Consider the following 12941-nt stretch of genomic DNA (forward strand, 5'->3'; position numbering starts at 1 on the left):
CAGTCTTCCACTTAATGGCAATTTTTATTTGCAGGCTATTTCCTTTACAAAGAGCAGAGTTCGCAAGCGAGGCCCCCCCACCTACCCCCGCCGGGGAGCCTTGAAGCCCCTTTTCCCGCCTCATAACTACCCACCCCCAACCCACGTCGGGCACATGCGTGGGACAGGCCACTCCGCGGCACCCAGGGAGCTTCGCCCCCGCGTCCGACACGCTGCCTGGTGGGAGTTGTTGTTGTTGTGGCCGCCGCCCTGCCGTACCTGCCACCCCCGGCGCCGTCTCCCCGGCCCGCCGCTTTATTGTGGCTCTTGGGGGTGCCCGCGGGGGAGCCGCTACTGAGGTTCTGGGTCATGTCCCCGCCGGGCGCCGCAGCCCGCCTCGATTTGTGGGTTCTGTCAGGCACCGACGTTGCTCTCCGAGCGCTCCGTACTCCATAGCACGGCACTACCGGTCAGGAGGCAAGGCCGGGCGGGGAATTCTCGAGGCGGCGCTGTGATTGGCGGAGCTCAGGAAAGGGCCCTCCCCTCCATAGGCTGCCAGGCTGCCGTGGCAGAACGGGGCGGGATGGAAAGCCAGGAGCTACCTCGGGTTGGCTGCCGGGACGGACGGCGTTCAAAAACGAGCCACTGGTTTCCCCATCCCATTATGCAATTTGCTTCTGGCTCCTTCCCGCGGGACTGAGCGGGGGGGGGGGGGCGGGAGCGTTGCCGTTGGCGCCTCAGGCGCGCGGCGCCTGTGATAGGCCAGCAGGAAGGCGCGCGCGGACCGCTTGTTCTCGCGTTCCGACGGGATGAACCCCGAAGCTCAGTTGAGGAGAGGATGCTGTCGCGCGCGGGTGGAAGCAACGCGGGGCGGGCAGCCGGTTTCTGGTGTAATAAGACCAAGCCGAGTAAGACGATACGGTCTGAACGCCGGGCTCTGCGCTTGTATAGTCCATCAACTCAAATCAGACACGCCGGATTGCCATGTTGTTGTCTTTTGTGTGGAGGTTCTGGCCAGGTTCCGCTGCATGCTCGACTGCCCAAGAGCCGTGAGGCGACAGTGAACGGGGAAAGTGGAAATAAAGAATAGCAGCTGCTGCCCCCTCACTCTGAGCCCAATCCTCTTAGCTGTTTCTCTCAAGAAGAGCAAATGAATCTCCGTCCTCCACTTGCCCAAGCAGGCAGGCAGCTGACTGACCTGAGGAAGGAGCTGCAGGAGTAGGTCACACCGCATCCATCTCACCGCACTCTCACTTTCTGCTTAAAGTAATTACTTAAAATGAATGTCGATTCAGATTCAGAGGTTTTTATACCTTTGCCGCTCTGTGCTCTTTTGAAAGGAAGGGTGGGATATAAGCTGAATAAATATTATTACTAAAGTGGTGCATAACAATTCAATATAATAAAAGCTACTTAAGATATAAACATACCAAATCATCAGCTGATGAGCAGGATTCATTACAAACCTGCTCCTTATCAGGAAGGGGGTTGCATTGAAACCCCTGCTCAAACAGTCTTTTCTGTCCATTTTAACAGTACTGTACCCTGCTGCCTGTGAGGTGCTTTGAAGTCCCAACTAGACTACCAAATCACCTGGCATCTTTGTCATGTCAGTCAACTGAAAGTTGAGTGGTCCTGCTTACCTGTCAAACTGGCCAACCCAGATGAGGATCTGGCCTGTGCAGCCAAAAAGTAACAACATATTACGCCATTTCCAAAGGCGCTGCACTGTCTGTCAACATGCTATGAAGCCAAATTCATGGTGCTTATAGTAACACATAAAGCCTTACACCAGTGCTGTTGAACTGGTTCTGGCCTGTGGGCTGAATCCTTCCCTTCCCCATCCCCTGAAGGCCAAGTTTGACAGGCAGACAAGGCTACCCATGTGCAAATCATCTGATGTCAGTGCAATGTTAGAAACATATGAAAGTTAGGAGCTAAATGGCACCTTAAACCTAGGTTATGGGCACAACAACGGAATGCCTAGGCACACTTTTTATAACAAGAATACAAAGCTGAAAATGAACTGTTCATTTTTCACATGGTCTAGCCCTTCCCCTGCCCACCCCCTAATATTCTTAAGAGGGTCTCTTCTCCAGTCTTTAGAAAATAGCTGGAAGTGGGGAGGCAGAAAAAGGTCCTCCTTTCCTTCCATTCTGCAGTTTTAATCTGAAATCTTAGGCGCAATACTGTGCTGAGCTCAGAAACAGCTCATGCTAATGAAATTCCTTGTCACAAAATGCACCTAGAACAATGGGAGTTTTGAACACTGTGTCAGTGTGGTGTGGAGTAATCTGTTTTCGCCTGCACAGTGAAATTAACTCATTTGGGCACAAGCACACTGCATGGCATTTTGAAGCCCCACTTCAAAGTGCCACACGGGCTCTATGCAAGCACCAGCAATTGCTGTTGGCATCAGTGTCTTGGTAGAAAATGGAAGTGTGCCCCTTTGGAGAGTTACAGCACCTGCTGTAACTATAGAGACCAATACAGAAGAGACATGTTTTATTGCAGGCAGGGCAGATGAAGGCATCCAGTACTACAGGTGCACCGTGGTATTTCTTCTTTCTGCGTTTCTCCCAGCAGTCATTCCTACTCTTGTAACTGCTGTGGCTACACCACCTGACTGTCTGTCTCTAGGCACTGAAGTCATCTTTGAAAGATGACAGCAGGGTTAATGTTGCCAGCCTTCATGTCACATTTGCAGACACCTTGGTAATGCAGAGTTGGTCTGCCAACAAGCCTAGTGCCTGAAGCCAGCTCCTGTAAAGCAAATGCTTGGGGATCCTGCCATTTTACATTCTGTGGACATGACCAAGCCAGCGTAGACGTCACTGAGACAGAAGGGTGAACGTGCTGGGAATGTGGGTGTGGAAGAGTACATCCTTGTTTGAGACTCTGTCCTGCCATGTGATGCCCAAAACCTTCCTGACTCAGAGCATATAGAAAGCATTGAGGCATAACTCCTGGCAGGTCTAAGTTGCCCACAACTCAATTCCTTAACACAGTGTGCTCAACATGCAAACCTGGTAGACCTTTCTTCTACAGCTGGTGCAGTGAGAAAATCATATTGACTGTTGACCTCAGAGTTCTAAAACCACACTGTGACTCAGGATAAACACTGTCAGCGAGTGATTAGGACCTCAGAGCAGTTTTGTGCAAGCCCTGGGCTTTGCCATTTTCTGGTGGTGCATACAATCCCCTTTTTGGCTCAACTACACATTTGCTTGCCCTGCAACTGACATCATATGTGCTGTTAGGTATAGGGCAGTGGGCCTGGCTTGGTCAAAACAGCCTTGCCACCAAATGAGGCATGGTGGGTCTAATTAGGTCTGCAGACTAGAGGTTCCCCAGTCTAGGCCCATCAAGCTACTCAGCTTAACTAATGGTACTTTACACCCAAAAAGCTGTATTATTTGACAGAACTTCCTAAAATAATTTCCTTAAACAATTTAAGCTGTACATCACATTTTTTCCTGACATAAATTCAGAGCAGCTGTTCACATTATAAAGCATCAACATTGAATATAAAAATTTAAACCAAATATTACCAACCAAATAACATATACGGACTACTTGGACTACTGCAATGTGCTCTACGTGGGACTACCTTTAAGGTAACCCGGAAACTAAAAATAATCCAGAATGCGGCAGCTAGACTGGTGACTGGGAGTGGCCGCCATGACCATATAACACAGGTCCTGAAAGCCTACATTAGCTCCCAGTACATTTCCAAGCACAATTCAAAGTGTTGGTGCTGACCTTTAAAGCCCTAAACAGCCTCATCCCATTATACCTGAAGGAGCATCTCCACCCCCTTCGTTCAGCCCAGACACTGAGGTCCAGCTCTGAGGGCCCTCTGGTGGTTCCCTCACTGCAAGATGTGAGGTTACAGGGAACCAGGCAGAGGGTCTTGTCGGTGGTGGCACCTGCCCTGCGGAATGCCCTCCCATCAGATGTCAAGGAAATAAACAACTATCTGACTTTTAGAAGACATCTGAAGACAGCCCTGTTTAAGGAAGTTTTTAATGTTTGATGTTTTATTCTGTTTTTAATCTGTTGGGAGCCACCCAGAGTGGCTAGGGAAACCCAGCCAGATGGATGGGGTATAAAAAATTATTAATAATAAATAATAATATATCACAGAGGTAACAGCATAGAAATAATGAAGCCAAAATAACAATAAAAAACAGTGGTGTTTTAGCCAAAATGACTAAAAGAATTGTGCCAGAAATTTTAAGTTAATGGAACTTTGAAGTTGAGAGATTTTTATGGGTCAAAATATTTTGGAAGCAGTCACGTGCGGGGAGTGAGCCTTGAGAGGCTGCTAAGAATTATTTAAATACTGTACATACTCTTCATAAGGTTGCTCTTTGCTTGCACCCTGTAAACCTTCTAGCTTGGCCACTAGAGAGTAGTATAAGGCTACTTAGCAACCACATTCTGTAATTATACTCTCCCTTAAAGAAGAGCACTGAGTGACAGCAGTTCTTGATAACTGTACAAACTTTACTTCGTTTTATTTATAAATAATGTTAGCTGTTTCTTTATAAAATGTCCAAATAGCAACATATAAGGTGATTTATGTATTTAAATAAAGCTCATAAACAAGAACCAGTATTAAAAGGCACATTTAAAAATAAGGCTTTAAAAATTTGGGCCTCCTAGAAGCACTTTCTAAGTAAAAAGTGTTTAGCCGGTTGTTAAAGAGTAAATTGATGGAGCCTGGCAAAACAATTTGAGACATAGGGAAGTGCCTGCACCCAACTTTGAATTCCCCACTGAGCTCTTTTAGGCTTTTCTATCACAATATTACTGTATAGGATAAATTAAGTTATAATTAAAACACACCCCATACCCCCCCAAAAAAACAGGGACTAACATAAAAGGGCAACTAAGAAGAGGTACGACTCACCAGTGCTGCTACTCTACTCAACAGGAAACCGTTAGCAGCAGAAGAGACACAGAAGGCTTCTATTTAAAGGCACAGAAGCCATGAGAACCTTTATACTGATTTGCCTATCCACACTTGACAATCTGACACTACGAATATGTTAGAAATTTTTAAAAAAATAACCACAACTCAGGTCTGTTCCGTAAGAGGGTGGGAAACAAGATAGAACTTCTCCCTTATTGGAACTTTTAAACAAAGGTGCAAAAAGTTTGAAATTCCCAGAGCAGTAGCAAAAGAAGGCTGTCCATTGCACAGCAGCTAAATGGAGCTTAATTGCTAGCACTGAATAATAGAGTTGGTGCTAGTATAGCATTAGTAGGAAAATAAAAAAATCACTTATTTGTTGGCTGGAAGTATCCAAACTCTGGTAAGATAAAGAGGAAGAATAATTTATGTTTATTTAATAAGTTATATCCTGCTTTTTCATTATGTGAATTCAGGGCAGCTCACATAATAAAACATCATACGTTCAATATGTAAAATGGCAACAAAATTAAAAACCAGCAAAACAACATATATCATAGAAATAATAGCACTAAAAGATCAAAGTCAAAAGAACAATAACTAAATATTTTTTTAAAAACCTCTGGACCAACCAGGTTTTGATCCAAATACCTAAGTGAATAGTGCCAGGGCCTGACAAACCTCTCTTGGGTGCTGCAGCTGAAAAGGCCTTGTTTCTCCTGGCTGCCTCCCATCTCATTTAAGAGTAGTACCAGGAGCAAGCCCTCAAGATGTTAAATGAAGCATACAGAAAGGTACATATGGAAAACAGCAGACCCCAAGGTAACCAGTTACCACTGTTTACATCCTTAAAGGTTTGAATTAGTGCCTTATCTTGAGCCTAGAAACTAACAGGTAACCAGTGCAAGTTGGATGTATTATGTCCTAAACAACTGACCTCAGCCAGCAATTTGGCGGCAGCATCTTTGCACCATTTGTATTAAGTAGTGGGTGGACATAGCAGACGACACAGAGATTTCTCCAAGTACAGTGGTACTTCTGATTACATACTTAATTCGCTCCGGAGGTCCATTCTTAACCTGAACCTGTTCTTAACCTGAAGCACCACTTTAGCTAATGGAGCCTCCCGGCTGCTGCTGTGCTGCCGCCGTGCGATTTCTGTTCTCATCCTGAAGCAAAGTTCTTAACCCAAGGTAATATTTCTGGGTTAGCGGAGTATGTAACCTGAAGTGTATGTAACCTGAGGTACCACTGTAGTTCTTTATAAGTAAGCTGGAACTGAACTGAACAGCAAACAGCTCAGCTGGCCTGCTTTTATAGGCAGCCGGCTGGCAACATTTTAACAACAACAGCCCAGGGTTTCCCGCCTAAATTAACTTACTGGACCTGTGTGAAAACTATATAAACAATTCCCCCCTGGTGGCCAGGGTGAGAACTTCAATACATAACAATTTGAATTGTTCAGATGCTTTTCAAGGGCTGTAAGCCTCCATAGAGAGCACACTGCAGTAGTCTAACCTGTAGGTAACTATGGTGACAAGATCCTACTTTGTCAGGAAGGGGAATGGCACTAGCTGAGGTAGCAGCTGAAGATGATATCTGCCCTTTCCTGCCTTTGTCCAGTCACCATGGGGTGGGTTGCAGAACCAGTAAATAGGGATCCAGGACCTTGTCACAGAGATGCAGCAGTTCAGGGATTAGGGGATCCATCCAAATTCCAAAATACATTTTAGGGCAACACCTTGATTAGGCCAACTAAAATGTCACAAAAATAATGTGCAAACTTTTGTGTTCTGAATTCTTTACCAAGCTGGGTGTTTTCAAAAATGCAGTGTGGTGGGGGAGAGAAAGGAAGGCTGCTGTTCAAGCCATCTGAATCTTAGGATAGACTGTGGAAGGAGGTAGAAATCCATAATGTGGAATTTAATATGCTCCGTTAATTCCACGGTTGGGAAAATGTGCCTTAATGTGTAACTCTCAGAGCAAAAGTGTATTTCTTTCTGTGATCTGTAATATAATAGTCCAATAATGGAGTTTTTTTGTGGCAGTGCTATAGAAAAGCAAACATAGCAACTGCTGCATTCACGTGTTGAAACTTTGGCTGCAAGTCTAACCATGTCTACTCAGAATTCACAGGTGCTTACTTCCAGGTAAATAGAGCTACGGTTACAGTCTTTGCCATTAGCTCAAGCAAGTTCTGTTCAGAAAACCAGCAAAAAAAGTACATAGTATGATGTAAAAATGAAATGCTGGATGATTTTTGACAAAGGGCATTGACACTGCTGCCAACTCTCATGTCACATCTTGCTCTGCTTGTAAATATTCCAGCTTCCTAATGCCGTTGCTAAAGGGGATCAATCACTGCCCACTTCCTCTATTGTCAAGGCCCTTTCATGTTGCAATAATCCCTGTTTCGCTTCTGCTGCAAAGGTGGCTTGCATTTGAAAAGAATGTGCCTTAAAAAAAATAATCCACAAGGCTTTTATAAATTGCTGTGCCTCTAGTGACAAACTGAGTTAGTTTTTAATGAAAAGCAGCTGCTGGTGCTTGCAGTCTGGACAGAAAGAAGAGGGTATTTAACCTTTCTTCATGGTCAATATTTCTGTGTCATCCTTCAAGCTTATTTTTCACCCTGTGGAGAAAAAATATAGGAAGACTATTATCTGTTATCCCTTCGTGTGTGCGTGTGCACACGCAGCCGGGAAACATGGTGAGGAGGGGAACTATTTTAAAGGTAAACAACTTGGGAATGATTAAGCACCTCCCCACCCCTAATATCGCGGTGCCACCCCTATATAATGTGCCACCAAGAGCAGACTGGTAATTAACTCTTCTAGTTCAACATTTTTCATCAGAGAACCAGCCAGATGGACATGTCCTTTGTATTATGGTTAGCAGCTCCAGTCATGCTTTTTAAAACAGACCATCAGTGCCTCCACTAAACTCCTTAGCACTTAAGCACCAGAGTCTTATTCCTCTGCCCATCAAAGTGTCTGTTAAATTACTGATGGGATTAACATGGGGGATGGCAGGGTTGGTGCCCTCCAGAAGATGTTAGACTACAACTCCCTTTGTCACTGGCAATTCTCTAACTGACTAGGGCCGATGGGAGTTGGAGTCCAACAGCATCTGGACAATACCCCACAGGCTAAAGCAAGCATTACTGTATGCGGAATAGAGGTCCATAAATTTTTGTGCACAGAAGACCAATCTACTGTGGAGTGAATAATTATGCAGTTGCAAAGTGTTGGGGCAGGGTTGTACCTGCAGCTTCTTATACTCAAGCAGGAGCTGCTATTGTGGTTCTCGTAGGCTTCTTTACTATCAGTTGGCAGATTCTCAGGAACTATGATCATCATGTGTGGGTGCTCCCTTTGGATCCTAGCCAATGTCTGCTTTTAATGTAGTTCTGTGCTTTTGTGTCACTTCAGACTTTACAACTCAGAAGTATTGAAACTCTTTAGATGTGAAAAATGTGATTTGCCCAATTCTGATAATTTCTCAGTTGGCAATGTCTAAGTGTACATCATCATGGGAAAAAACGACATTATCCTGGCACGGAAAATACGTTATGCCAATGTTACAGGAGAACACAGTAGTATAAAAGTTTATGGTTAGTATGTAGAGCTTTTTGAATAAGATAGCAAGTAGTCAAAAGTATTAAATTATATAATTGTTAACTATACTGTATCTCAAAGCAGAATGCTTAAGCCTTAAGCATACTGACTGCTTTCTTAATAAAAATGCAGATGTTTACATAATTACTCACATTTATGTTATGTAGATGGGGCTAATCAAAAATATCTGATAGCAGATACATCCTAAGAACTAGTGGACAAAGGGGGGGCAGGTGTTGGAAACATTTGCATTTAAAATAAAGGCTGGCAGGTACTTCTTGGTACCTGAGGCAGAAAACCATTATATAAAACCCCCTCCCCAAATCTTGCACAAGTGCCTCTGAAACTGAGCTAATTTGTGCACAGTCAAGTAGCAACAATGCCAAATGAGAGACTTGTGCACTGAGAAAGCTGCAAGTTCTACACCCAGTACTAATGTGCACGTAGGTAGTACCTTGCTTAGTTGTTAAGTTTAAGAACTGGACATTAAACTTTAGGCTGTGTACACACTATACCTTTATAGCACATTCAAAGCACATTCTTTCCCGCAAAGAATTATAGTACATGTATTGTAGTTATCAAATAATTATAAGCACTGTTAAGGGTTGCTGGAAACTGTGAGAATCTTTTAGGGAAATAATGTGTTTTTCAGTGTGCTGTAAAGGTACAGGGTGGACACAGCCTTAAATTGTGTCTTTTTCTTCGAAATTATCAAGCACTATTTCACAAACTGAAATAAAAGGCCACCCTACTGTGAAAAGATAGGTACTTCTGCTTTTTCTTTTTTTCTTTTTTAAAAATATGTTTATTAAACAATTTCAACATAACAAATTATCAGTCCAAATAATCAGTTACATTATTTTCCCCCTTCCCCCCCATCCCTCCCTCTCCCCCCCACCCAGGACTTCCCTCAGCTCCCCTCTCTGGTTTCTTTACACATATTGTTCTCTGCATGTTATTAAATTGTACATATCTTTGCCTTGTCTATCATATGTTGAACTAATAAATTTGTGGATGTTTATTCAAAACCTGCCAAGGAGTCCAGATCATTTTGTTGTCTTTTTAGATAATTTGTAAAAAGTTCCCATTCTTCCTTGAAGTCACAGTTGTCCTTAACACGCAGTTTGTATGTCAATTTAGCCAATTCCGCATAGTTCACCAGTTTTTCTTGCCATTGTTCTTTCGTTGGGATTTCCTCATTCTTCCATCCTTGTGCTAGCAAGACTCTTGCTGCTGTTGTAGCATACATAAATGAGTTCTTTATTTTTCTTGGCAGGTCTTGTCCTAGGTACTTCTGCTTTTTCAAATTAATATTAAAATCTTTGCAGGGAACTGTAACTTTAAAAAGTGAACCAGAAAACCCCTATTCTTCCCCTTTGTTCCAGTACACAATGAAATAGTTTCAGTGAAACATCCTGTCAGTTTTTGCCAGTTGCACTCTGTGAGTAGCTTCCTCTCACTGCTCAAGAGTATCTAATCCACAAAGCCAGGACAATCTCAGTAGCCATGTTAATCCCTCAGAACAAGTAAAGTGATATTAATTCTAACATTAACTAGTCCAGTAAAAAGCATAGTATAAAAGTACTGTATGAAGTGGGGACAATTGCAGTGATCACCAACTATGACTATCTCGTCAACAGTATGATATTTAGGTGTTTTCCATGCGCTCTGGCACTCGTCACGGTCCTCCTTGCGCCAGAAGTGGTTTAGTGTCATGCTGGCCACATGGCCCAGAAAACTGTTTGTGGACAAAGGCCAGCTCACTCGGCCTGAAAGCGAGATGAGCGCCGCAACCCCAGAGTCGCCTTCGACTGGACTTCACCATCCAGGGGTCCTTTACCTTTTACCTTACCTTATTTAGGTCTATAAAAACATAGTTCAAAGAATGCTATCTACCTACCTAATAAAGACATTGTCTCCTTGCAGTATTTCTTACCCACTCTACCCAAAGATCCTAGGGCGGGTTACAGCATTAAAACCCAATGGGGAAAATATTTTCAAACAAACTACAATCATAAAAATAAGGTGGGTCCTAAAAACATACACCTCACATGTCAAAAGCCAGGGTAAAAAGGTGTAAGCTATTTGGTTTATTGTGTCTTTTACCTCCATGGGGCAGAGTGCCGTGTGGGTTGTTTTGTTTAGCATAAAAATGGTTTGAGTCTTCTCTGATTATTCACTGCAAAAATCCAGAGTGATCTATCCCAACAAGCTGTCACCTGAAAGTGTTTCATAACCTCAGACAACAAATGACACAACACTGGCTCTCTGTTGGGCTACCGTGAGACTGGTTCCAGTGAGTGGGAAGGATAAGAGAGAGCCAAAGCAAAAAGTGAAGCACCAGTGCAGACTGTCCTAAATTGTCTATATAAATCATGATGTGGGGGATAAGAGCCTGATCACGATGCTATTTCATCAGAACGTTTTCATCATTTATTTGTTGAAATATGCATCTGCTGTTATACTCTGGCTCAGCTGTGGCTGGCTGTTAACCAGAACGTTGGTAGTGTGAGCCCACACAGAGAAGGCTGTGGGCAGGATTCCTGCAATTGCAGGGGATTGAACTTGATGACCCTCAGGGTCCCTTCCAACTCTAGAATTATATTATTCCATGTAGCAGCATCTCTCTATGTACATGATGCTTTCCAAGGAAGAGGCATGGCAGTTCTTTACCCCAAGAGGCTTATAAACCAAACAAGGCACAAGGAGATGGAGGAAGGAGGAATGCAATCATAAGTATGCAACACAGACCCCCATGCTCAGAACAGTGATACAGACAGCTGTGGGACACTGAAAATTACACACACTCTCTCTCTAAAAGAAGCACATTCTTTACAATCATTAGAGGCAACTGTAGGTAAGCAATATATAAATTTATTTAGCTAATAAATAATAATATATTCCACATAGAATTTCTCATGCAAGTATCAGCACAGAGTATCATAGATGTGTTTCCAGAGGAACATCGCTTTTCCTGTTGATCTGTCCCTCCAGTTTTAATTTCCTTGCCTCCATTCATGCTGTTTCTGTGCTTCCTGTAAACCAGAATCCAGGAAATTTCTGGTTTTCCTTATTTGATAAACAATAGCCTATTGTGCTTCCTAATGATGGCTAGCCAAAAAGGTCATTCTTTCAAAGTAACTGACTTTCTCAGCCCTAGGTAGGAAGGATTACAGAATGACAAGCCTACACTTCAGCAGTCCTAAATTGGCTCTTGCTTCTAATGTGTAATGTTTGACAGTAATGAAACGTGCAGACTACTGGCAGCTCTAACTCTCTCCTCTGCTAGTGTCCAGCACAGCCTTCCATAACCTGGATGTTTTGACAAAAACATGCTGGCTGGGACTGATGGGAACTGTAGTCCCAAATATCTGGAGGGCACCAGGGTGGGGAAGGCTGTTCTTGCAGATGGCAGTGTTGAGCATGAGACTGAGTAGCTTTAAACAAGTCATTCAGTGAGTTATTGGGAAGCTGAAGGTGCTATAACTAGTGCAATTTTTCTAGAAAAAGAAGTTGCTTGTTCTCTTATAATGGCAGTGGAACCCACCTAACAGGTGCTGGAACTGAGTTCCTGTGAGTTCTGGCTGAAAAAAATCCCTAGGCATAACAACAAATAACCTTCATGTGCACATGTGCCAATATTTTACAAATACGTAAATATGTAAATATGAAATGACCCTAAACTTGAGGACCAGGTCACACAACTACTTAATGGGCATTGTTCAAAAATGGCTCCAGGTTTGACATGGTTATGGGATTACCTGGCAGCAGCACAGGTGATCATTTACATTTCCCACAATACCACTGCTGGCATAGCGGGTCTGTGGCGTTGTGGGAAACTAAGATGGCTACTCCCAGACTTGGGAGGTGTGCGTCAGGATAGGAATCAGCACTGGTGAGCCCTGTCAAGACTCTGAGGGTCCAATAGTTGTCCAGGGGCGCTGACAGCAGAGCTGGTTTGGTTGTCAGTCCAGGCAGACATTTTTTTTAATCTACCTGGATTGAATAGGAAGTGTAAATTTGCCCAACGGTATTTATGACAAGAAGAAGCAACCACTGCACCTGGGTTGATCCATTCTGGTTTCCCCCCGAGTTGGGTATCAATAGATAACTAAGGACCAGAAGACCAGAAGGGTTTGTAATGAGAGGTCACTATAGCATGCACCTGGAAATAACAAGAATATTGATAGCCATTCAATTATGCTTCAGCTGCTAAATTCTGAAGTGGGGTGGGGGGAGAAGAGATGGCAGGACCCTCCTTTTCTGTTCAAACAAGGCAGGAGAAAATGCAGCCTCCAGCAGAAATGGCTCCCTGTCCTCCTGCTCACCTTTCTATTTTCACGCGTTCTTTCCTTTTCTGGGAATAGACAGCTGCAATGACAGGTCCAGGGAGTTTCTTGAGAACTGGATCCTGGCAGGCTTGCTTC

General features: G+C 43.6%; 1 protein-coding gene across 3 annotated transcripts in view; it reads right to left on the reverse strand.

The window, feature by feature from the left end:
* SLF2 (SMC5-SMC6 complex localization factor 2) overlaps positions 1 to 4939 on the reverse strand; it is a 38003-nt gene extending 33064 nt beyond the window's left edge. The window contains exon 1 of one of the 3 annotated variants that reach the window (XM_083615067.1): positions 4895 to 4939. Coding sequence is in view for 1 of the 3 variants with exons in the window: in XM_083615066.1 (XP_083471192.1) it covers positions 259 to 350 (92 nt within the window). In the remaining 2 variants the exon portion in view is untranslated. Of the gene's footprint in view, positions 1 to 258; positions 473 to 581; positions 730 to 4894 lie in introns of those variants that run through there. The other 2 variants (XM_083615068.1, XM_083615066.1) reach the window with 2 other exon arrangements.
* Positions 4940 to 12941: the final 8002 nt, after the last annotated feature.

Source organism: Podarcis filfolensis (assembly GCF_964270895.1).
Source record: "Podarcis filfolensis genome assembly, chromosome: 5".
NCBI classification, from domain to species: Eukaryota; Metazoa; Chordata; class Lepidosauria; order Squamata; family Lacertidae; genus Podarcis; species Podarcis filfolensis.